General features: G+C 35.5%; 1 protein-coding gene across 14 annotated transcripts in view; it reads right to left on the bottom strand.

The window, feature by feature from the left end:
* Wdr33 (WD repeat domain 33) overlaps positions 1 to 26,598 on the bottom strand; it is a 109,937-nt gene that overhangs the window by 57,471 nt on the left and 25,868 nt on the right. For 8 of the 14 annotated variants that reach the window (XM_013363947.4, XM_005315867.3, XM_078017274.1 and 5 more), the window contains 6 exons: positions 14,092 to 14,318; positions 12,981 to 13,049; positions 11,905 to 12,009; positions 9,571 to 9,666; positions 9,236 to 9,387; positions 7,477 to 7,574 (listed from right to left, as the gene is read on the bottom strand). In XM_013363947.4, coding sequence (XP_013219401.1) covers positions 7,477 to 7,574; positions 9,236 to 9,387; positions 9,571 to 9,666; positions 11,905 to 12,009; positions 12,981 to 13,049; positions 14,092 to 14,295 — 724 coding nt within the window. In that variant the 5' untranslated portion in view covers positions 14,296 to 14,318. Of the gene's footprint in view, positions 1 to 2,506; positions 6,922 to 7,476; positions 7,575 to 8,872; positions 9,388 to 9,570; positions 9,667 to 11,904; positions 12,010 to 12,980; positions 13,050 to 14,091; positions 14,319 to 22,049; positions 22,072 to 22,740; positions 22,763 to 23,944; positions 24,015 to 26,598 lie in introns of those variants that run through there. The other 6 variants (XM_078017275.1, XM_078017277.1, XM_078017276.1 and 3 more) reach the window with 6 other exon arrangements.

A 26,598-nucleotide genomic window follows, 5' to 3' on the forward strand; every position in this document is an offset into this window, starting at 1 on the left:
CAATCTTATCCATTTAATCTATTGTAATAAATGTGTCCACATGCTTGACTTTCAGGTATTGGTGGTCCCTAAAACAAAACTAGTGTTAACAGACAGCCTAATTCAAATTACCCATCCAAAAAGGTAATGTCTTCAATAAGCTAATCATGGCACAATTTCAACAAAGAGAAGACCAAATAGCTCACAGAACAGTTCATTCTCTTTCTATAGGAAAACAATTACATCGAAGCATGATGTCCTATATTTTCTGCATCCTTCCATGTTCCAGACCTATACAAACCCTTTAAATCTGAAAATAATCTTAAGTCTATTTTGACCAAATTGAACGCTAAACTTCCCTTTACTGTTCCTCATGATTTCCAGATCCTTCCCCATTCTAATCAACTCACCTCAAAAATGAACCTTATTATTCTAAACACCTATTTCTACTAAATGGAGAAAAGAGCCCACAACAATTATCTAAAACCCAGTATTGTTTTAATATGCTCTCTAATAAGCCAGACTTAAATTGTGGTTAGAAACTGAAATGCAGGACTCCGTGTTTATACCTAAATTTTACATTTTATGTTTTTAAATTTCTATTCATTAAATTTAATATTAAGAAATCTTCTCAAATCCTGAAAACTAGTTAATTTTTGCTTGTTATAAATATGCAAAGCAAGTCATTTAGATTTATACAAATGTCACACAATAGCCAAGAAAAGAATCTTACCACACTCTCTGTATACTTGCCTCACAGGAAAGAAACATCCAGTGGAGACTTTGGAAATGACCCTTCACTTATGCAGCTACAAAACCACATTCCTCCCTCATGATCTATTCATTAGTTTAAGACTGGCTGTGGTCAAGCTACTTTATCCTTGACACCTCCAGTTATCCCATAAAACAGAACTGCTTTAGCATGACTTACTTCAAACCACTGTATCTCAAAGGAAGCACTAATGTGCCTTAGGGAGCATTATGGAAAGACTATTTTTTTTCTCAGAGCTTTTTTATTGTGTGTGTCTTTGTGTGTGTGTGTGTGTGTGTGTGCTTATGTGTGTGCACATCTTTTTTGAAAGTACCACATACTATAAGTACTTTTTAGGCATTGCTGAATTTTTGTTTGTTTTGATACAGTACTAAAAACCATGAAGGGCTAGAAGTGTAGCTCAGTGATAAGAGTGCCAGCCTAGCATGTACAATCTCTGGCACCAAAAAAAATATTTTTTAAGTGAGGGGAAAATGTGGCTGAATAAAAAAACAGCATTCATTTTATTACTTCACTTCTTCTATTTTTTACCTTTATTTTTTACCCTACTATATTCTAATTATATATTTTATAAAAGGCTCCTCTACCCATTAAAAATGAAAAAGCCAGCACACGGAATATATTACCTAATATATTTTATCAGTCTTCCCAAAGGTCAGAGTTTTAACTTTAAAAACAATCAGGAACCTATAACAAGGTAACTAATTGGTCAAAATGAAGACGATGACCACAGGATATTTAATAGATGCGAACCTGTAAAGGCTCTTGCTGAAAACTGCTTCAATTATTAATCAGAATTTTGTTGCTATCACAAAAGTAAAATCCTTATATCAAAACAGTGAGTGGGGGGGGCATGGGAAAAATGGAGGAACTTTGGGGAAAGGGGAGGAAGAAAAGGGGAAGGTGCAGGGGGACAGGAAAGATGGTGGCATGCGATGAACATCATTATCCTAGGTAAATGTATAACTGCACATATGTATATTACATGACATACAACCAGAGAAAAAGTTGTGCTGCAATTGTGTACATGAATTAAAATGAATTCTGCTGTCATATAAACCCAATTAAAATTAACTAATTTATAAAAAAACAGTATCTGGTACTGGCTCCTAACTCTTAATTAAAACACTGGATCCTATGGTAGCAGCAGGCATCTCTGCGATCCCAAGAAAACCACATATTTCTCTTCAACACATTTTTGGCATATTATATACCAGATTTTAAGTAAGCCCAGAGATGGAAAAAACAAAGCCCAACATAAAAATTTAAAACAATTCCTATAAAAACATGAATGTAATACAAAATATTTCAGGACCCTACCACACCAATTTCCTCAAATGGTTTTAGAAGCTATTTTAAGTCTTTCTCCCCATAACACACCCAGGTAATTATTTACATAAGAGAACCTACCACAAATACGATCCAATCTTTTCAGGAGTGCAGAGAAGAAAGAGTCACATAAACTCTTCCTCAAAATAAGGAATTACAGATAAGAAAACAGGTCTCTATATGTAAAATGGATCCACATGGTTGTCTGTATGATTAAATGAGATATACCTGAAATGCTTTTAATATTAAAAAGCGACGTGTCTGTGGATGGAGTTATTCTGCTATGACCCAAACTTTAAAGGAAGCAGAGAATTTTTGTTTTTTACCTTAAAGAGAATGTTTTGTAAGATCTTATAAAAATAAGTACTTCAATAAATAAAATTATTTCCAATGAAAAGCAAACCACAGTTTCTCAGTACACGGAAGTTGTGTGAAAGTAACTTTACAAAGTTCAAAAACATACTGCTGAACCAAAAGATCTCTGTAACAGAATTTATCCCATTTAGTAAAAATCACAGTCAAGTACAATCAGGAAGGGGCGCAGAAAGATTTTTTAAGCTGTGTAGTGAGTACTCAGGCTTCGTTTCTTCTCAGTGCTACATTTCAAAAATGAAAACAAACCTTGCCTCCTGAATAAGTCCTTCAGTGTATTTACATAAACTAGCAAAATACCTATAGCCTATTTGCAGTTTGAACAGTTCACTGTGGTTTAATGTTTTCGTAGTATGTCCTGTGTTCTAAACCTATATAGACAGGTTAATAGAAGACTATTATATGGAAGACTTAATCAGTTCCCTCTGCCCCATACCTTCTCTTCCCCATTAAAATTTTTACTTCATAATTCTGTCGGTACAGCTCAGGGAGACACTAAATCCATGCTGACATTCCTTTTAAAACACTGAATGTAGGTCAGTGGTAGAACATTTGCCTAGCACACTAATAGCAAGGCTCTGGGTTCAATCCGAAGCACTGAAAACAAACCCCCACCCCCAATTCCAACACACAAACAGGAAGTGGGTAAAAGTATAAACTCTTAAGAGTGTAATGCCTCTCATTCCATGGCAGTTTTAAAGTTGAGCTGCTATGGTAGATTACAAGGCCCTATCAATACTTGAATATGGAATATGTGCACAGAGAAAGGAAGTAAAACATCGCACTTTATAGTTGAGTGAAAATGCAATGCCTTAAATAAAACAGTATTTTAAATTGGCAAAAAAAAAAAAATTCTTTCAGTATTCTGATTCCATATTTTCAACCTTCTAGTAGGAAGTGATCTGCCTCCCTCCTAATTTGGTAACAGTGTACCTCTAACATAACTCTTCTCCCATGTTTATCCAACATCTTCAAACTTAGTGATAATTTCTTACTTTACCTACAAAACTTTAAGAAGTGTGTGTGTGGGGGGGTCCATACCATACAAAAAAATCTTCTATCTAGAGAGTTTGCATACAGTATATGCTCATAATATCTAAGTATATAGTCTAATGATGCTATCACAAATGCACAAATATCAGTAACCTAAAGTGATAAAGTCTTAATATTCTCCTGGTGTTTCTAAATCCCAGTCCACAAACTGACTGCCTTAATTTATATGGGGGGAAGGGGGGTAGGAGAAGAGAAGGACAAATATGTGCAAACTCTGGTGATTTACACATGTGTCTATAGTGCTGGACATACACATGGTGTTCTCATGCTGCAATGTATTCAATTTCATAAATGTCTATTTCTTTCAATCTGTAAATCAACCAACAAATCCTTTTGCATAGCAAATCTCTCAACAATACAACTATGTCCATTTTAAAACTTAGAAAACATTACTTTTCTCTTGTATAACTTCCTCCTTTTCCAAAAAGTGTTAAGAACAATCTCAGAAATGACACTATAAAGCAATGGTAAATTCTGAGCTCAAAAGTATGGGAACCATGGCTCTGGTACAAGAACACTGTATGCTTAAAGCTGAAATACAGCACAGAAGACATGACTGCTATATTTGAATGCTTAATGTGCTGCTCCTTGTAAAAGAGACTGTGTGATTCATTCTTTCTTTTTTTGGGGGGAGGGGGGTATTTCAAAGGCAAGACAAGTTGTGAGAAGCTGATTTCTGATATAAGAGAAGAATATTCTGAAAATTAGAGCTGTCTAAAACCAAGAGGGGGGTGTATGAGGTTGTGAATACTATGTCACTGAAATTGTTTTTTTTTTTTTTTTTTTTAAGTACAAGACTGCTTTTCAGGGATGATACAGAAAACATAAGTATGTGATTTAAAAAAAAAAAAAGTGCTGTACTATATAAATCCAAAACTCCCTTTGAGTGTTCTTGAATTTTTAAAATACTTAACCCTAAAAGTTAGGGCCTGATGTACAAATGAACAATGCAAAGGATATGCTTGCCTGCCAGATGCTAAAATCTATGTGGACAACAAGCATCACCCTTAATATTGGAAAGCTAACACTTCAAAAGGTTAGAACACCCAGTCACTATTTGACTTTGATCCAATTTTCTTTATCTAAGTAGAGCTAAGTAGAGTTCTCCTCTAACTTTATTTGAATAGTTTCATGCCATCCTTGAGACAACTATATGTCTACCATCCCTCTGATTCCCAACCCACCAAGTGGAGGACAGCAAATCTCTTAGATTTGTAAAATTTACAAATGGGAGGAAAAAAAGAAAATGGATAACTGGACTCTACTAACTCTTCTACAACAGACTTGGTATCAGAATTATTGGATGATACAATCAACTTAGTTTAGTATATTCATATTTGTCTCACTCCTTGAGGTATTAACAAACAATTATGATTATAAAGCCAGTAGAATATTTTGTTCAAGGAAGCAAGATATCAATAAGCCAAAATATGAATCCTAAAAGTACATGAAGATTCATTATAATTTTTTGTGGACAGAAACATGGCATATATGAAATTTCCATAGTAAAAACCTAAAATAAAAAGCCCTTGCCAGACATGGTGGCAGACACCTAATCTCTGTAACTCAAAAGGCTGAAGGACTACAAATTCAAGGCCTTAGTAAAATATTATCTAAAAAAGGCATGGGGGGGGGGGGTTCAGGGGTGCTGGGGTTGCAGCTCACTGGCATAGCACTTGCCTACCATGTGTGAGGCCCTGGGTACTCAGCCTCACATATAAATAATTAAGTAAGTAGGTAGGTAGGTAGGTAAATAAATAAAGGTCCATTAACAACTAAAAAATTATTATTTTTTTTTTTAAGGTATGTAGGAGAAAATGGGTGCTGGATGGCAAAATAGCTACAGAGAACTTGCCTAGCATGTACAAGGCCCTGGGTTCAATCCCTAGTAACACCAAATAAGAAAAGAAAGAAGGAAGGGTCCTTATATACAAAACTCAACACTCGTTTAATATAGACATTAGTATATTTTAAGTTACACTAAATATTTTAATAGGTAATCATTCAGTATCCTCTTAACTTGTATGTAAATTTACCTGAAATAAAATCTGAAAATATTTAATTACTAGCTAATATTTCCAATATACTCTAAATTTCAGGGGGAAATTCTTAAGCACTATTTTAAAACAGCTGCAAAATTGAATAACTTTTCACTGGCATAAAAAACTGAAAAATGTTATCATATAATAGATTTTCTACTTTGGTAAAAGCAGAGGACCTTCAGATCAGACCTGTCAGTAGAGTCCATTATAAAATTAACTGCTCTGATTCCTTAGAATTATATTAAATAGAATTATTACCTCTATACTTCTAAAGACATTCAAAACGTAGAAAATGTTGTTTGTCTTATTTCTTTATTACATCTAAGACTTACTGTTAAGTAACAGTAAGAAAATATACATTAGTATGGCATTAAGATAGAATTAAGTGACAAAAGATTCTAGCTCTGAATCTGAACCTAATAAAATGACATTCATGTTGAGTACGTGATGGGCACATACCTATCATACACATGAACATATGATAGGCTCCATATCCTTATGCTAGCTATAGTAACACAGTCCTGTGGATAAATCTATACAAATATGCAAAGCCAGGAAAATAAAGGTAAATGGGATCAAAAACACTGGCTCAGAATATGGGTTAAAATATCACTAAGGTCCTTTTCTTATCTAGAAATCATTATCATATGTTGCAAATAAAGCTCGAAAAGTTGTTTTAAAAAAAAAAACTTATAAATCCATCAAGACAACTAACTATGCTGCCTCTTTAACATAAAGGGGAATCTCTTAAATAGGAATTTCCTAACACCCAGTATCTGTAACACCTATTCTTCTACTCTGCAAATATGTATCAGAGGAAGATGTTACTTTTGTAGCACACTGAAATCATGGATATGGCCAGTATGGATTTAAACTAAGCAATTGAAAATACTACCTTTTTAGGAAAGAATAAACTAACAGGATTTAATTGGAAGGAAGGATAATACTGTTGTTGTGATGTTTGTACTGCATATATGTAACAGATAATTCCCTAACTCTAATACTACTGAACTCATATAAATGATGTTGATGAAATGCTAATATTTTGGCATTGGCAAACTGTTAATATTTTAAGTCCCACTTTATAAAGTCCAATAAACTAACACACTAATGAAAAAATGGCCCAGGTGAAAATATATATTTTTATAGGGTAAAAGCAATTCATATAGGTTTATTGTAATTATGGAATCAATAAATGTAAATAAGCAATCCTTCCCAATCTACATATGAGCAATGTCATACAAATATATGTTCCGCTAAATAAATCAACACTGAGAAGTGTAGTTGTTGAGACCTCTCTTTTGGGGGCTAATTTATTTTTGCAAGAAGACTTCCAGGAGATGAAAGTACAGTGGTGCATGCCTTTAATTCCAGCTACATAAAAAATAAAAAGGGTTAAGGGATGCAGTTCAGTTCTGAGTGGCCCTGGGGATTAACTTCTTAATACTGAGGGAAAAGGAAAAAGAAAGAACAAGACTACAGTGTGATTATGTTGAGAAAGTTATCTTGAGTACAAGACAAGAAAAGGAATACAGCCCTAAAAGAGGCATAAAGTCAAGCAAGGAGGGCTGGGGATGTATATCAATGGTAAAATACTTGAATAGCATGTATAAGGTCTTGGATTCACTTTCCAGTACTGGGAGGAAAAAAACACACACACACACAACCAAGCAAGTAATGTAGAAATGATAGAGAGGGGACTCTTGTATTTAATTTAAAGCTGAAATAATTCAAAGATATTAGTAGTAAAAATCTATAAAATGTTTGTGAACTAGAGAAAGTGAGTTTGGGTTTCTTTAAAGAGCCTAAGATGGTGTACATGTGAAAAACTTGAATGGAGATGTAAGCTGTTATTGTGGTATTGTGATGATTTAACCACAAATGCCTTCCCTATTTAAAAATTCTAATCAGTACTGTTAGTACACATACCTCGGAGAATTCTTTCCTCATGGCAACGAAGAAAGTCCCAGATTCTAACAGTGCCGTCATCAGAGCATGTAGCAAATTTATTATCCGTGGGTGAGAAACTGTTACGTGAAGACACACAGCAGGGGAAAGAAGTCAGCATTTAACAGATTATCTGTGCTTCTCAGACAGGGAAAAATAAAAACACTGTGCTGCATTATAAAAAGGAAAGGAAGTATCCAGTGAAGAAGCCCTTAAAGAGAATGTTGACAACACACGCATCTCATCAAAAGAAGACTTCAACTGAGTAGTTGTTTCAGTTTTCAATCATCAATATTCACACAATTTTACCAGTGTATTGTCCTAATGCTACCCATGCTCCTCTTAGCGTATTTCCAACCATACCAGCAAAACAAAGGGAGCTGTTTTAAGTACTGAAACTCAATATATTTGTACAATATTCCTGCATATAGTCATTTAAATCACACAGGAATACTGTTCAAAAAAATCACATCAGTTTCTGTCTCAGATACTTTGTGGAATGATAAACTTAAGAGCAAGCTACTAAAGATCAAATTGTAAACATTCCTACATACAATGTTTCTCGTTTATTTAAAAGAGCTGTGGAAAAATGTTCACATCTTCCTGCCAAGCTAGCAAATGAATGTTGTACCCTTGGAGGAAATCTTTAAAATAGGGACATTCAAATTTGTGTTTAAAGCCAAAGAATCTGTTGCAAAAAAGGAAGCCAGTTTTACTTCCCAGTAGTGAAAGAACATCGAGTTGATCTCAACTCTAAGAATTCCCTTGAACTTCTGAATCTTAAAGAAAGGACCAACTGGGAAAACTCGAATTATGGGCATGACACTAAGGTCAAATCTATAAAGCAGAAGCACATATATCCAACAATTTTTGTGATTCTGAAAATAGAAACAAGTGACTGCAGTGGATGGTGTTTCCATAGAGTCAACCTCCTCTCACACATAGGTGGCACAACCTTAAAGAATGCTGCTTAACTTTATTCTGAGGCTGCAGCAATTCTTCAGGCTTCTTTTTGTAACTTTTTCCCCCAGTTTTACTATACATATCTCATTGATATGTAAAACATACAACTCACTGAAAATATTAAACTCCACTTATTATACATTTGCACAGCTGATGTTAACAGAGAATCAGAAGAAAAGGTCCTAGAGTCTTCTTGACAAAGGTCTGCTTAGAGCTGCAAAGCTTGAAGAACCCATTCATTAACCCATTAATGTTTGCCACATCCAGAGAGTTATCTGTGAGGGTTTATAGTCCTATACTTTCCTTTTGAAGTCATGGCATAGCCAAGCCAACCAGGTCTTCACTTAAGCCTTTTTTTTCTTGTAATTTGTGTGAATTCTGAAGGTGTTTTCTGAAGGCTTTAGATTTTATTCAGTTGTATGATTAAAGACTGAATTCTTTATTTGGAATGAAATATTCGTGTCTTACACAGTAGATAATAAAAAGGAATAACGTATACACATTATTAACCATAAATGAAAAGAGAAAACCAGTGCAAAATGCGGCAGACAATACATCTCTAACATATTGCAAAGGCTGATACCAGGACAACACTACTTCAGAAAGGTGCCAGCAAAATGGTGAATGTGTGAAAACAAGGAAAAATATTGTGTTTATAGGGTGCAGAAAGTTTCCCAGAATCTGACAGAGCCCATGCATCTCTGCACCCAGAATACACTTAGAGAATAATTTAACCATGACAATAGGGACTACAGAAAATGGTATATTGTGTATAAACCTGGCCTCTCTAATCGCCTCCTTATGTGCCTGGAACATCTTGACGTTGTTCATGTTCGACTGCCAATATTTCACATATCCTCCATGGTCTGCTGTCAACATCCACATGTCATTATGTGACCAAGTCATGGCCCTCACTGGGCTATCATGAGCCTGGGAAAAAAGAAAATATCTGTAAGTTACTATCTCAAATAACATATGATCAAAGGCTTATAGGAGCATGTATTTACTCAGCAATAAATCATCCAACTGTAAACTTTCACAATGCGAGTAAGTGCCAATCTCAGATTCCTTACAGTACCACAGCATGAGCTACCAACTGATGATTAGTATTACCTGTAATATTGTTTCAAAATTGAAAGTGAGTCCATTCCACAATGTGAACTCTCCACTAGAAGCTCCAGTGACCAACCGTCTTCCTTCTGGAGTCCACTGTGGAGGAGGAAAAAAATGACAGGTTACACATGGGCAACTTCACTCATTTTTTTTTTTTTTTAATTTACAAAGGTGTTTCTTTAAAAAAAAAAAAAAAACACATCAAGTAATCAATATTAAGTTGACAATACTTTCACTTAGTGGAGCTCCATTTATAAGCAAGTATTTTGTCAGAAAAGAACCTGTATTAACACCATGCGGGGAAAGTACATTATGAAGAAACAAATACACACTAAATTACAAGCACCTATGCACTCTAAAAAGCATTTCAAAATAAAATGCACCATATTCCTAGGCTACATAGTAGATTAACATAAATAAGGTTGTTGGTCACCAAAAAAATTCAACAACTAATGAAAGAGTTGATGTCTTAGAACTGCTACACAACTAATGCAGGCAGAAAGTTATCAGTGTTTTACTTAAAAAAAAAATTTTTTTTTTTAAATAACAAGATAATAGTAAGTACCAAGTAAAGGGTACCAAATGTCTTCTGCAAATAAACATACTCAAAATATTGGGTTAAGCTCTCTGCCATTCACAGTGCCAAGTCTTATGCTGATCTACTCCCAAACCATTAAAACCACAACTAATATTACAAATGTTTTTAATTTACAATATGCATACTGAACCAAATCTGTGATGAGCTACATAACTCAAAACATTCATAATGTTCTTTCAGTTTTGTTTTTCCCAGTCTATACAATGGATTACAAACTAATTTTCCTTACAGGATGTAAATAAATAAAATCTCAAAATAACAATCCTATTTTCCAAACAAAAAGTATGTCAAAGACTTGAAAAATAGAAGTAAATCTATAGAAATAGCAAGACAAAATACATAAAATGAATACTATTTGGTAAATTACACAAATATGTGACAATTTGAGGTTTTATTGCTTATCTATATAAATCATAAATCAAGATTTATGATTATTATGAATGAAATCTGCCTACTTTCCCATTACTCTCAGTCAACAATGCTTACAACTAAACTTTAGATACAGAAACTGCAGTATTCATTTCTTAATATCTTTAGGCTGCTTGAATTTTATTTCAAAATGGTTTTCTGTGTTTTCTTTTTAAAAGAAGGATATTAAAATTAGCTGTACAGTACAACCCACTGACCAAATCTCTTGATAAAAAATATATACTATATACTAGTTGGTTCTACTTACACAAAAATGATCTTTAATGATATTTCTATTGCCTTAGGTATCTAAAGCAAATAGGAGGCTTAAGACCAACTGTAACAATTTCTATGTAGCTCAAAGACTAGCATCTTTCAGTCCCTCCCAGGTCTCCTTTCTATCTGCATACCTCTTAAATATCAAATCTGCTTATTCCCTTAATTTGCCATTAATGTCTGCCATGACTCTTTTTTCTTCTCCCCCCACCCGTACTTTATTTTTCAATTGTTGTTTGCTCAATGTTGACTATTAATCATCGTACAACTCTGAATACAGCTAATCAACAAGTACATTTTTAGGAAATGGAATAATCAAAATACAAAGAATATTATTATGCTATCATCTACAGGAATATTAACTGAATGACTGGAAAATGGAGATGAGAAAATGTTTTTCTACAAATCCCTCAAAATTTTAAATTTTTAAGCCATGTGAATTCATGACTGACTGTAAAACTATATTTTAAAATTTCACTGTTGGGGCTGTAGCTCAGTGGCAGAGCACTTGCCTTGTTTGTGTGAGGAACTGGGTTCGATCCTCAGCACCACATAAAATAAGCAAATAAAGGTATGCTGTCCATCTACAACTACAAAATAATTTTTAAAAAAAAAATTTTTTTTCAGTGAAAGTGTATTAAGCATCTACTATATTCCTTCATGGAGCTGACAAGTATGAACCACACAATTCTTCAGTTACATTTATGCATTTTCCTTCCTTGTAACTATTAACACCTAGGGATTTTTCATTTACTCAGGGTGCTGCTTTTCTCAAGTAACAAAAGCATTCTTATTGAAGGATAAGTTTGTAACTTTATATCTAAGGAAACTGCAATATGAAGAAAAACAATTGAAACTGAAAAGTCAGTTTACTAAATGTGGACACTTTGGATAAATAATTATTTCAAGACAAAATTTATGAAAAATAAACTAATTATTATCCCAGACCCACATTTAAGTTAATGTTTGATTTTTGTTTTGTCAAATACATTCCCAGACTAACACAGGATTAATTTTTCAAAACATAAATAAATATCCAAAAGAATACTTACCCTGACAACAAATACTGGGCACTTTACTTTATTTGTTGATGTCCGAACAAATTTTGTTGTTACTGCATTCATAGGATTATTTAACATTCCTATAGGTGGAACCAGCTGCAAAACAAGAAAACTGTGTTTTCAGAGGTCCTGATTACACTCAGGGCAGAAACCAGGCCATGGCAAGGTAATTTCAGCGTCTAAAATTCAGAGCAGGCTTGGTGGCGCACACACTTAATTTCAAATGCCCGAGAGGCAAAAGGATCCCAAATCTGAGGGCAGCCTGGGCAACTTAGGGTGACCCTGTCTCAAAATTTAAAAAATGAGTTGGGGGTGCAGCTCAGTGGTAAAACACTTTTGGGAAAGGAGAGGTGGGAGGGGAGGGTAAAGGATGAATTCGGACTACAAGATTTTTTAAAAACTATTGTAATAAAAAGGAAGATTGTGAGTTCGAAGCCAGCCTCAGCAAATGGGATGCACTAACCAACTCAGTGAGACCTTGTCTCTAAATAAAGTTTAAAAAAGGACTTGGGATGTGGCTACACAGTGGTTGAGCACCCCCTGAGCTCAATCCCTGGTACTCAGAAAAATCCCACTATTGTAATATAACTAGTTTGTGTTAATTAAAAGAAGAAAAGTGAGATATGGGAGGGTAAATACCAGTTATTATTAAACAAATCCCATCACAGATTATCAGATGTTCTTGATTACTTCTTAAAGTCAACTCCATTAAACATGTTCACACTGGTTTAAAGTTTAAAATTTCGAAATTTAAAATTTTAAGTTTCAAGTCTTAAATTAACTTTCCTATTATAAGACTTTTGGTTCAATATTTTGTTGAACACTGCTTTACATCCCAAATCAACAGTTCATCCATCATGTCTTTTAATAAAAGAAATATTTAAATAGAGACAAAATATAATCCATGATTCATACAAATGTGTTACATTACCCTTTCAGAAACCTTTTAGTATAATTATAAAAATGTAGGAAGAAAAGAACATTGTGAACTTGAATTCACCTATTTAGGCTTAAATGTCAAAGCAAAGAAATTTTTATTCAGCTTATATGACCTGTCTTATACTTACATCATTATAATAACCTGCGTCAGGCTGAATTGCCCTCATATCTCTCTGGTCTCTTTGCCATATTCTATTCTGTTAAAATAAACAAACAGATCAGTTAATAAGTATAGGTCTCATTATCAATGTGAAATTAATTATTAACAAAATGTAAGGTATATTAAATGGGGAGAAAACAAAATGTTATTTTCTAAGGGCTGGGGGTGTAGCTCAGTGGCAGAGTGCTTGCCTAGCATGTATGAGGCCATGGGTTCAATCCCAGAACCACCAAAAAAAAAAAAAAAGTTATTTTCTAAGACAGAATCCAGAGCAGACCAAAAACCAATCAATATTAACAGTAATGTTAGAAAGTTAAGGAAAATAAAGAACTAATAAGAAAAAAAGTAGGGCTGATAGAAGTTTAGGCTGACCCCTACCTTGCTTTTATTTACCATCTCAGAGTTGCTTCCACCCTATATTAAGATCTCAACCTTAATTAGAGTCCTTTTTACAACTAGAAGTCTCTTATTATTTCATATACACTGGAGGTTTAACAAATGCTTTAAGGTTGGCCTGAATATTAAAAGTACCTTATTTTGATCTGTTATGAACTTTGAGAACAAACTCAATATTTATTATATCTTTATATTTAAGTGGTGCTGAGTATGCAACCCAATGACTCATGCATGCTAGGCGAACACTCTACCACTTGGCCACAACCCCAGTCCGAGAACAAAGTCAATTTCTAAAGTGAAGTTCTACCTTAAATAATTTTGCAAAAGATTACTCATGCACCAATTTTTTAAAAAGTGAATTGAGGTCGGGCTGGGGATGTGGCTCAAGCAGTAGCGCGCTCGCCTGGCATGCGTGAGACCCGGGTTCGATCCTCAGCACCACATACCAACAAAGATGTTGTGTCCGCCGAGAACTAAAAAAAACAAATATTAAAAATTCTCTCTCTCTCCCCTCTCTCACTCTCTCTTTAAAAAAAAAAAAAAAGTGAATTGAGGTAAAGTGAGGCCCTTTTTATGTGGCTTCATCTGAAATTCCAGTTCACCCAACTAATTCAAGCAATACAAGTATACTTACTTCTCTACATTCAGGCAACTTTCAAGAAACTAAAATTTGGTTATCTTACCTCCAAATACTTAATTACGGATGGATTGTAGTCTATGGTTTTTCGGTTTACAGCTTTTCTCATTCGTTTTCCATCAAAGGTAAGCTGCTGCATTGCTTGCTGCTGTGCAAAGTCAGGTCGCTTATAAAACAGTTGTCGAGGTGCCTGGTGTTGGAACCGTGGCATGTGGAAAAAACGAGGAGGAGAACCAATTTCTGTGGCCATGGTGATGTTTTCCTTCTAGTACACTAGGACAGGAAAAAAGTACTTTCATTCAATATCAGCAATCTCCTTCCAGCAAGTACTAAGGATCAAACCCAGGGCCTTGCACTTGCTAGGCAAGCACTACCACTGAGCAACATCCTCAGCCCATGAAAACATTTTTAAATGCACATTTTTTAATGCTTTTCCCCCTTTTATAACATATATCATTTTTACTTTTCAATCAATCTACTTAAAATAAATATGAAATGAGTGGCAGAGACCACTTATACATTTGAAAACAGTTACTAGGTATAAAACACAGAGATACAATTAAAACCTCTTCTGTACAAATATGAGGAAAATGACTGAGGTCAAATGCAAAACAATTTGTTGAGTAAAACTTGCATTGAGCCAGGCAAGGTGGAGCCCACCTGTAATCCCAGTGACTAAGGAGGCTGAGACAGGAGGATTATGAGTTCAAAGCCAGCTTCAGCGATGGCAAGGCACTAAGAACTCAGTGAGACCCTGTCTCTATATACAGGGCTGGGGATGTGGCTCAGTGCTCCTGGATTCAATCCCCAGTACTGACCACCATCACCACCACCAGAAAAACTGTACTGAAATAAAGGCCTTTAACTTTTTCTTGAGGGCTGGGATCGTAGCTCAGTGGTAGAGCACTTGCCTAGCTTGTGTGAGACACTGGGTTAGATTCTGAGCACCACATAAAAATAAATACATAAACATATACAGAAAAACTTTTCCCTAAATACCCAAGTACTACTTGTATTCCAGAAATGGATTCGGCATGAAGAAAAGAAAAAACTACAATTGCATTTCAAATGAAGAGTCATCCCTAAATTAAACAAAAACAAACCACCTCACCATAAAGTGATCAGGCTTCATATATGCTTTATATGTTTCAGCTCTACATCGTGCAAACCATTAAGTTATGTGGCAAATTTGTAAAACTGAGGCTACTATAGATAACCTCAAGGACTATTTTCACTCAAAGATACTGTTTTGTATGAAATACTTATTCCTTTAGCCAATCTAGAGACTAATCTACTGAACAAATTGGAAAACACTTAATTATCCATGATCGTGTGATCAAGTCCACGTCTGCATTATAATTTTGCTTCTAGTCCCAACTACTCATAAAGTACCTTTTTTTTTTCTTTTTACAGTCATAGTCATATACTATGATTTACAGTTGAACATAAAACTGGATGGGCAAAAATGTAAATGTTTTTCTTAAAAGAAAAGTTAGGACAGCTGGGCACAGTGGCACACGCATGTAATCCCAACAACTCAAGAAGCTAAGATAGAAGGATCACACGTTCAAGACCAGCCTTAGAAACTTAGCAAGACCCTATCTCAAAAGGGCGGGGCGGGGAGCTGGGGATATGGCTCAGTGGAAAAGTGCCCCTGGGTTAAATTCCCAGTATCAAAAAACAGCACCACTGCCACCTCAAAAAAAGTCATGACAACTTTCACATTTTAGAAAATGCTCAACTATTCACTCATTTATAGAACCTAAACATCTAGTTAAGGTAACAAAAACTATATACCAGGACTAACAAAACCTCAACTTTGGGGATAACTTAGATTGAATAGGAAAGTATTCTTAACAAAGATAATTCAAACTAGAAAAAGACACAAGAAGATGAAAAGATCTTCCATGTTGATGGACAGGCAGAATTAATGCTGTTAAAATGGCCATACTGCCAAAAGCAATATAGAGATTCAATGTAATTCCCATCAAAATACCAATGACATTATTACAGAACTATAACAAAAAAAGTCCTAAAATTTATTTGAATAAAAGACCCAGAGAAGCCAAAGCAATGCTGTAGGCATCACAATAACTGACTTCAAAATATACTAGAGCTAGAATACACTCCAACTAAAAACAGGAATACAGTTTATTTCTTATATTAAAATGACCAAGCTAAAAATCCATTAATTCCACAAATGTGATCCAAAATCAATTTACTAACTGCTTCATACAATTTAGTACAATGAGCTTTCAAGTAAATTGAGGTTAGAGATGAGGCTCTGGCTTCAAAAACAAAACAAAGCCAAAAATCCCACACCCTGAAGGATCATAAACAGGCCTGAAGTATAAAGTAGCAATTTTTCTTTAAACCAAAAATTATATCCTATTGGTGGTTCTTGAAATCAAAAGGGTTGACAAGCAACCTTGAAGATTAAAACAAAAATAGAATATATGAATAGTGCACATTTGAAAGAAAAGAACTGTTCTTAATTTCTGCTACCACTGTACATCAATAAGCCAAAGAAAACCACAAATAACCTCTATCTAGTACGGGCACAGTGCCTAGCCCATAGTAACTATGACACCAGTTATCACATCCAAAATTTCTACTAATCAAAGCATCTGGTCAACACAAGCAAGCTTGTTTTCTGAAACTAAGATAACAGAGTTTTAACTGAAAGCAGATTTGTAGTTTATTTTTTTAGTATTTTTTAGTTATACAAGGACAACATCTTTATTTATATATATATAATTTTTGTGTGGTGCTGAGGATTGAACCCAGTGCCTCACATGTGAGAGGCAAGCTCTCTGCCACTGAGCCACAACCCCAGCCCAGATTAATAGTTTATTAACTTGCTAGGATAACAAATACAATCACTCTAGTGCTCTTAAAAACAATGAAAGTTGGACTGTGGTTGTGGCTCAGTGGTACTGAACTTGCCTATGTGAGGCACTGGGTTCGATTTTCAGCACCACATATAAATAAACAAAATAAAGATCCATTGATAGCTAAATAATATTTTTAAAAAATAATGATGAAAGTTTTGAGATTCACACTAACATTAAATTCCTGGCCCCCAGTTTTAGAACCTCAGCCTGGGAACCTCTGTTTTAGATTATCTCCAGTACATTAGGTTCTGGCCTGAGAATATAACCTAAAAGAGATTTTTAAAAAATTTTTTCCTAAAAGAAATCTTATGCCTAATGTATCACTGAACATTGAGGGATCTACATGACTAGGACTAGGCCAGTAACAAAATGATCAATATTTTTTTCTCTTCAAAGTACAAACATTTAATAATATAGAGGCTGAAAAAATTAGTAGAATATTTAAATGACAACAAGGAAGCTGTTTAAGTCTTTAAAAGTTCTTACAATTCTATATCTTGATCGTGATAGTAGATAAATGAATCTATGCAAAAGTCATATATTATATGCTTTCATTTATATGATATTTATGAAATGAAGAAGTGGCAGAAATGGGGAAAGGACTAGTGGTCACCAGGAGTCAGAAATGGTACACAGGTGTGGTTACAAAAGATCTCTTGTAGTAATGAACTGTTAAACTAGACTATGGTAACAGATACACAAATATACAGTAAAACATATCAGAACATATAATCCATATGACAAAACTACAGAACTGTATGCACACATACAAGCGAGTACAAGTAAAACTGAAGGAAGTCTATATAATATGTACATCAAATGACTGTCAATATTCTGCATGTTACTTTGAACTTGGGCTTTAACAATGACTTTAATGTGCCGTTTCAAAAGCACAACTTATAATAAATCAGACTTCTTAAATATAAGTAACAACTCAGTATTTCAAGTGCAATTCTGTGATAGAGAAATCTGTACCACCAACAGTTTTCAGTGAATTACTGGGTATAGTTTTATTCCCTTTCATTAGCATGCAAAGCAAGGTTTTCCATTTTACACTATTTTTCTTAACTGGATTGTATTTTAACACCGGTTTTAGCCAATAAAAACTGGGCAAAGGAGGCTGAACAGGTAGCTGAGAGGTTTAAAAAAAAAAAAACTGACAAATTAATTCTCAAGAGATTTCTGAATTTGCCTCAGCAAAAAACAGATAAAAACTATGTAATATTTTCTAAATAAGGTAATTAAACCATAAGGTCATCTCCAAAATCAGGAATAAGAATGCAAACATAAAAGTGTGAGTCAAAGCCAGCAGTCTCCAAATTTTGCTTCAAGTTGCAATCAAATCACAATCTAATAAATTAGTAAATAAAGCAAGCCATTTTCATTCTGATTTAATGACAAAGGGTATGTTTAAGACTTCCCAAGTGATTTTAAAGTGCAACAAAATTTGGGAACCTCTGGATTAAGTACTTTAGGTTACTTCTGAAAGAGTTTCCCTATGAGAGTAAGTCATTAAACTTGTATCATCTTAGGTCCCCTTTCTTCCCCCGCCCCACCAGTGGGGGTGAAGATGGGGCCTGGAAGTCAGGGCCTCCAGTAAGGTAGGCAAGTGCTCTACTACTGAGATATAATCCTAGCCAGGCTCCCTTCACCCTTAAAAATTGAAAATCCCTGCCGAATTTTTGTTTACTGTGGTATTTATATTAGTAATTAAAATTGTAATAAGCAGCATGCACCTGGAACCCCCAGAGACTCAGGAAGTTCAGGCAAGAGACTCAAGTTCAAGGTCAGCCTCAGTAATTCAGGCCTGTAATTGCAGCAGCTGGGGAAGCTGAGGCAGGAAGATTTTGAGTTTAAAGCCAGCCTCAGCAAAAGCAAGGTGCTAACCAACTCATGATCCTGTCTCTAAATAAAATATAAAATAGGGCCAGGGATATGGCTCAGTGGTTGGGTACCCCTGAGTTCAATCCCGGTACCAAAAAAAAAAAAAAAAAAAAAAAAAAAAAAAAACACCCTGGGGATGTAGCTCAGTGATAAAGTGACACTGAGTTCAAAAAACGATGGTTAAAAAATAGAATTGTTACTGATTCATTTTATAATTTTTATAGTAAGTCCATTTTAATATCTTACAGTGACTTATCTTCCCTTCCCTAAAAACAATTAAATCAGCATTATTTTTCACATTTTTGTGAAATGTTTTAAGATCTAGTTCAATTAAAAACAGCTACCTTCTCGAAACTGGCTTCACCACTGGCAATATTATTTGTGACACATACAAAACTATACGAAGCCAGGTATGGTGGTACACACCTGTAATCCCAGTGGCTCAGACCGCTAGTTCAAACAAGCCTCATCAACTTATCGAGGCCCTAAGTAACTCAGTGAGACCCTGTCCTGACATAAAATACAAAAAAGGCTAGGGATGTGATTCATCCCTAGTGGTAAAGTTATTGTAGATACTCTTTGCTATTCAAAAAAAAACTTGACAAGTGATAATTATTAAACATTAACTACATCATATCATCTGAAATTCTATTAATAAACTTTTTTTTAGAGAGAGAGAGAAGAGAGAGAGAGAATTTTTTTATTTTTTTTATTTTTTAGTTTTCGGCAGACACAAAATCTTAGTTTGTATGTGGTGCTGAGGATCAAACCCGGGCCACACGCATGCCAGGCAAGCGTGCTACCGCTTGAGTCACATTCCCAGCCTATTAATAAACTTTTTATAGTTACATTAAAATACACTATCTTATAATTTGAATAGAACTTTTTTACCCACTCATGATTTTGTAACATAATGCATTTATTATTTACTAATTTCTGAGAATTATGCTTATCATTCAATTGTGGTCACATCTTATTCATTCATTCATTCATTCATTCATTTTTGGTACTGGGGATTGAGCCTGGGGTCAATTGTGATCACATTTTATTCATTCATTCATTCATTCATTTATGGTACTGGGGATTGAGCTTGGGATTGAGCCACGTCCCCAGCTCTATTTTGTATTTCATTTAGAAACAGGATCTACTGAGTTGTTTAGCCTCTCGCTTTAGCTGAAGCTGGCTTTGAACTCGTGATCCTTCTGCCTCAGCCTCCCCAGCCACTGCGATTAGAGGCGTGTCATGTGCCACTACGCACATTTCTTATAAAATACAATCATCTTGACTAAAGCCACCACTAGACTCATCATAAAATGTATTAATTATTGTGAATATCAACTTTACAATGACAGAAACAAGCTTTCTAAAACTCTAATCTTGAAAATTCACTTTTTTTTTTTTATAACTGCTGACAGTTGATTCTGACAGTTGTTTCCCTTGAAGCAATGGAATCCTTTCATTTATTTTCAAGAAAAATGTCTGTCATGCAAACAGGTCTGAATGACTTAATTTATCATTCTTTTCTTTCTTTTCTTTTTTAACATAAGACTATGTTTTAGAGCAGTTTTAGGTTCATAGCAAAACTGAGCAGAAAGTAGAGTTCCCATATACTCTCCCCCAAAAAATAGACATCCCTGCATGAGTACTGCATGTTATCATCCATGAACCAACACTGATATATTGTTTATCACCCAGTGTCCATAATATGCATTACAGTTCACTCATGGTGTGCATTCCTTGAGTTTTAACAAGTATATAATGCTATATATCTACTATATCATACAAGATTATCACACAGCATAGATTCACTGCTCTAAAAATCCTGTGTAAAAGAGCTGGGGATATAGATCAGAGACAGACCTCCTGCCTAATGTGTGTGAGGCCCTAGATTCCATCCCCAGCACAAGAGAAATAGGAAGAGAAGAAGAAGGAGAAGAGGAAAAAATATTGAAAAATTCTCTCTCTCTCTCTCAATCTTTAAAAAAAATAAATAAACAAAGCAAAATAATTGCTTAAAAAAAGTGTTTACTCGATCTTTATCCATTTTATAACCAACTTATTTGCTTTCTTTTTGACTGAGAACTGGAACAAGATATGTTTAGCCATTGAGCCATACCTAACGCCCTTTTTTTTGGTTTTTGTTTGCTTGCTTGTTGTTTTTTTATAAAGGGGGGAGGGGGGAGAGGGAGGGACAGGGGGGAGGGGGGAGAGGGAGGGGGGAGAGAGAGGCAGGGGGAGAGAGAGAGAGAGAGAGGATTTTAATATTTATTTTTTGTTTTTCAGCGGACACAACATCTTTTTTTTTTTTTAAATGTGGTGCTGAGGATTGAACCCAGGCCGCATGCATACCAGGCGAGCGCGCTAACACTTGAGGCACATTCCCCAGCCCTGCTTGTTTGTTTTTGAGACAGAGTCCTGATAAGTTAACTGAGGCTAGCTTTGAACTTGTGGTTCTCCTGTCTCAGCCTCCTGAGTTGCTGGAAATACAGGCATGTATTATTTGTTATTTGTTTTCTTATTGTTCAAAAGAGTTTTTTCCTTTGCTTCTTTCCTGTATTTTAAACCAAGGGACACTCTACCACTGATCTACATCCCCACCCCTTTTTATTTTGAGTCTGTCTCAGTAAACTGTCAAACTGTCCTTGAACTTGTGAACTCCTACCTCAGCAATTCTGAGTAGCTAACTGGATTTACAGTTATGTGCCATAGCACCTGACTTTTTGAGGGTGGGGGTGGAGGGAGTGCGCCAGAAATTGAACTCAGGGCACTCAACTACCAAGCCACATTCCCAGCCCTATTTTGTATTTTATTTAGAGACAGAGTCTCACTGAGTTGCTAAGTGCCTCACCATTGCTGAGCCTGGCTTTGAACTGAGGATCCTCCTGACTCAGCCTCCTGAGCCTCTGGGATTACAGTCATGTGCCACCACATCCAGCTGCACCGGACTTTTTTTGTATGTGGTGCTGGGGATGGAACCCCGGGCCCTATGCATGTGAAGCAAGCATTCTATCAACTGAGCTATATCCCCAGCCTTGAACCTATTTTTAAGCATTCCTTGCATATAATAGCTTGTCTGTTCATAATCTTGAGTAATATTTAAAGTTATATGTAATAAAATTCACTTTTAAGTTCATGTCTAGGTGCATGTATATTTTGATAATTGTACAGTATCATGGAACAATCACAATAAAGATACAGAACAGAAGCCAAGGGTGGTGACACACACCTGTAATCTTAACTCTTGGGAAGCCAGGCAGGAGCATCACAAGGTTTGATACCAGCCTCAGCAATGTGGCAAAACACTGTCTCAAAAAAATAAAAAGGACAGGAAGGGCAGCAGAATAGAAGAGACATTATGATTGCTGTATGTATATAGGTGACTCTATAAACAGTGTGATTCTGCAATCCTTACAATCAGAAAAAAATGAGAAATTATACCCCCCAATGATTCAAATGTATGAATTGCCAAGATCATTGTAATGTCATGTGTAGCTAAAATAAATAAATAAATAAATAAATAGGGCTGGGGTATAACTCAACAGAAAATTATCTCCTACCACACTATTCCTAAACTCTAGCAACCACTAACCTGTTCCCTACCATCAAGTTTGTTTTTATCAAATATCATACAAATAAAACCACACATTCTGCATCCTTGTTTTGTTTTGTTGGGCACTGGGGATTGAACTCAGAGATATTCAACCATTGAGCCACACCCCCAGCCCTATTTTGTATTTTATTTAGCATCTCACTTTTGCTAAGGCTGGCACTAAACTCTGGATTTTCCTGCCTCAGCCTCCCGAGTCGCTGGGATTATAGGCATGAACCACCAAGCTCGGCCTTTTGAGATTAGCATTTTTCATTTGGCACAATGTTGTTAATAATAATTCCTTTCTTGCCAGATGGTTGGCACATACCTGTAATCCCAGCAGCTCAGGAGGCTGAGGAAGAGAATAGCAAGTACTACGTCAGCTTCAGCAAGTTAGCACAACTTAGTGAGATCCTGTTTTAAAATTTTAAAAAAAAAAAAAAAAAGCTGGGGCTATAGATCAGTGGTAAAACATATCTGGGTTCAATCTCCAGTAGCCCTGCCCCCAAAATCCCTTCTTTTATTGCTGAATGCGGTGGAGCTATCACAGTTTATTATTTATTTACCAGGGACATTTAGAATATTTGCACTGTCTTGCAATTTCAACAAAATTACTATAAACATTAGTGTATAGATTTTGGTGTGTGCTGCCCATGGTGATGCACACCTATAATCCCAGCAACACGGGAGTTTGAGGCAGGACTGCCAAGTACAAGGTTAGCCTCAGCAACTTAGTGAGGTATTGTCTCAAATTTTTTTTAAAAAAACTGGGGTGGGGCTGGGGTTGTGGCTCAGTGGTAGAGCACTTGCCTCACATGTGTGAAGTCCTGAGTTCGATCCCCAGTACCAAATAAAATAAATACATTAAATACAGGTATCATGTCCATCTACAACTAAAAAAAAATATTTTAAAAAAGAATGAACTCGGGTGCAGCTCAGTGGGAAAGCACCCCTGCGTTCAATCTCCAGTCAAAAATAAATTAATTGGGCTGGGGCTGTAGCTTGCTTAGCATGTGTGAGGCACTGGATTCAATTCTCAGCACCATATAAAATAAATTAAATAAAGGCATGTGTTCATCTACAACTAAAAAACAAATTTTTAAAAAATTAACTAGATAATTGATTCATTAAATTATTGAATAATAAAGGTATTGTGTCCAACTACAATTGAAAAATAAATATTTTTAAAACAAAATACATACATGCACAGAGATTAATTGTGATGTAAATGTATTGGGTACATCTCTTAGTAATGTTTGGGGTAAATCTCTCAGGGAAAAATCTAGGATTCAAACTGTTAGGTCATATAAATTCCATGTTTAATCTTATGGAAATCTGCCAAGCTGGAATTGAAAATTCCAGTTACCTAATAACTGGTATTGTCAGTTCTGGGGAGGAGGGCATTGTTTGTTTCTTGGCCTTTCTAATAGGCAAGTAATGATCTCATCATGGTTTCATTTTGTATTTCCCTGATGACTTAAGAAAGTCACACATTCGGGCTGGGGATATGGCTCTAGCGGTAGCGCACTTGCCTGGCATGCGTGCGGCCCGGGTTCGATCCTCAGCACCACATACAAACAAAGATGCTGTGTCCGCCGAAAACTGAAAAATAAATATATTTTTTAAAAAAATTCTCTCTCTCTCTCTCTCAAAAAAAAAAAAAATGAACCTCAAGAAAAAAAAAGAAAGTCATACATTCTTTTGCAACTTTTCTTGTGTTTATTTGCTTTCTGGATATGTTTTTTGGCAAAAATCTTCTGCAAATTTCTTACTGACTTGCTTTCTTTGTACCAGGAATGGAACCCCCATGGGCAGTAAACCACTGAGCCATACCCTCAATCCTTTTTTGTACTTTAGAGACAGGGTCTTGCTGTGTAGCTTAGGGCCTCAATAATTTGCTGAGGCTGAGTTTGAACTTGAGATCCTCGATGCCTCCTGAGCCTCTGAGATTACAGGCATGAGCCACTGAGCCTGGCCTGTTATTTTCTTATCGTTGAGTTTTTAATTTCTATCTGTAATCTGCCCTTTGTCAGGTATGTGATTTCCAAATATTTTCTCTCAGTCTGTCACTTCTTTAATTCTCTTCTTGGTATCTTTTCTTCCCCCACTTATGTAGGAGGGATTGAACACAGGGGTACTTAACCACTGAGCCACATCCCCAATTTCTTTTTTTATTTTTCATTTTGAAACAGGGTATCACTAAACTGCTGAGACTGGCCTGGAACTTGCCATCCTCCTGCCTCGAGTCTCTCAAGTGGCTGGGTTTACAGGCCTATACTACCATGCCCAGTTTCTTCTTGGTATCTTTTAAAGCACAGAGAGTTTTTTTATTTGGTTTGGTTTGTTGTTGTTTTTTGTTTTGTTTTGTTTTGTTTTGTTTTGTTTTGTTTGCATGCTGGGGATAGAAGCCAGGGCTTTATGTATGCTAAGCAAGCATTCCATGCCAACCCTGAAGAGCAGATATTTTTAATCTTGATGAACTCCAATGTATCAATTTGTTATTTTGTGCTTTTAATTATCTCTTTAAAAAAAAAAAATCTTCAGCCAGTGGAACATGCTGTAATCCCAGGGGCTCAGGATGCTGAGGCAGGAGGATTTTGTGTTCAAAGACAAGACTCAGCAACTTAGCAAGGTCCTAAGCAACTGAGAGAGACCCCGTCTCTAAATAAAACATAAAAAGGGCTGGAGTTGAGGCTCAATCCCAGGTACCATTTTAAAAAACAAACAAACCTCTATTAAAGTCAAAGCTAAAAAGATCTTTTCCAAGTTCAAAGCCAGCCTCAGCAATTTAGCAAGGCTTACCTAAGCAACTTAGTGAGACCCTGTATCAAAAATTTATCAAAAATTTAAAGAAATAAGAAATAAAAAGGCTGGTACGTGTTTCAGTGGTTAAGCACCCCTCGATTCAACCCTGGTACTACAAAAAAAAAAAAAGAAAGAAAAAAGTGTCTCAGCGATCTTCATTTTTCTGACATATTACATCATTTTTACAAACAACTTATACAATTATTTAGGATTTCTCTTATTTCTTTCATCAATGTTTTAAATCCTTTGTACATTTTGTCAAATGTATACCTAAAGTTTTCCGTTTTGTAGCACTAGGAATCAAATCTAGGACATCGTACATATAGGCAAGCACTCTACCACTGAGCTATATCTGCAGTTCTGTTTTGTTTATTTTTTTTCTTACTTCTAGATCTACTGTTCATTGCCAGTACACAGAGATGGAATTAATTCTTTTATTTTTTTTAATAATACCAGGTTGCATATGAGATGATGTTAATACCTAAAGAATCGGCCACAAATGCCACTCGTTAGCCAGATATGTTTTATTTCGAGAGAATATTACTTCAAGGTTCTTTTTCTGGTTTTTGTTTTGGTAGTGGAGACTGAATCCAGGGGTGCTTAGTAACTACATCACACCCCCCAATCCTTTTTATTTTTTAAGACAGGGCCTAAGTTGCTTAGGGCCTCAATAAATTGCTAAGGCTGGCCTCAAACTTGTGATCTTCCTGCCTCAGCTTCCCTAATCACTGGGATTACAGGTATGCAACACCATGCCCAGCTGCAATTAATTCTTACATATTGTTCTTATTCACTACAACCTTGCTAAACTCACATATTAATTCTAGAAGCTTTCTTACAGATTTCTTGCAATTTTTCTACAAAGACAATTATATGTAAACAGGGACAATTTTATTTCTTTCTTGTTTTATTTTGTTTTTATATAGTAATAGCTATCAAATTTTTTTAAGTGCTCTTTTCAAGCCAAAAAAAAAAATCTCTTTTATTGCTAGTTCCTATGAATTTTTATCACAGGCCAGGTATGGTGGCACATGCCTATTATCCCAGCTACTTAGGAGGCTGCTGGTGTGTCCAGCAGTTCCAGTATAAACCACTTATGCATTACTGGGTGGCTGCCAAATCAAATGAAAGTCACCTTTCTGTAATTCTCTGTTAGAATCACTTGAGCACAGGATTTAGAGGCCACCCAGGCAACACAGAAAGACATCATCTCAAGGAGGGAAAAGACTATTCAGGTTTTCTTTTCTTTCTTATTAAAATAACACCAATAAGTATAAAGCAGATAACAGATTTCCATTCTAAAAGGTTTTCTAAGCATTAGAAATATCATGGAAGGGCAGGTATGGCAGCACATTCTTGTAATACAGCACAGGAGGATTGG

The sequence above is a fragment of the Ictidomys tridecemlineatus genome, chromosome 7, assembly GCF_052094955.1.
Source record: "Ictidomys tridecemlineatus isolate mIctTri1 chromosome 7, mIctTri1.hap1, whole genome shotgun sequence".
In the NCBI taxonomy this organism is placed as follows: domain Eukaryota; kingdom Metazoa; phylum Chordata; class Mammalia; order Rodentia; family Sciuridae; genus Ictidomys; species Ictidomys tridecemlineatus.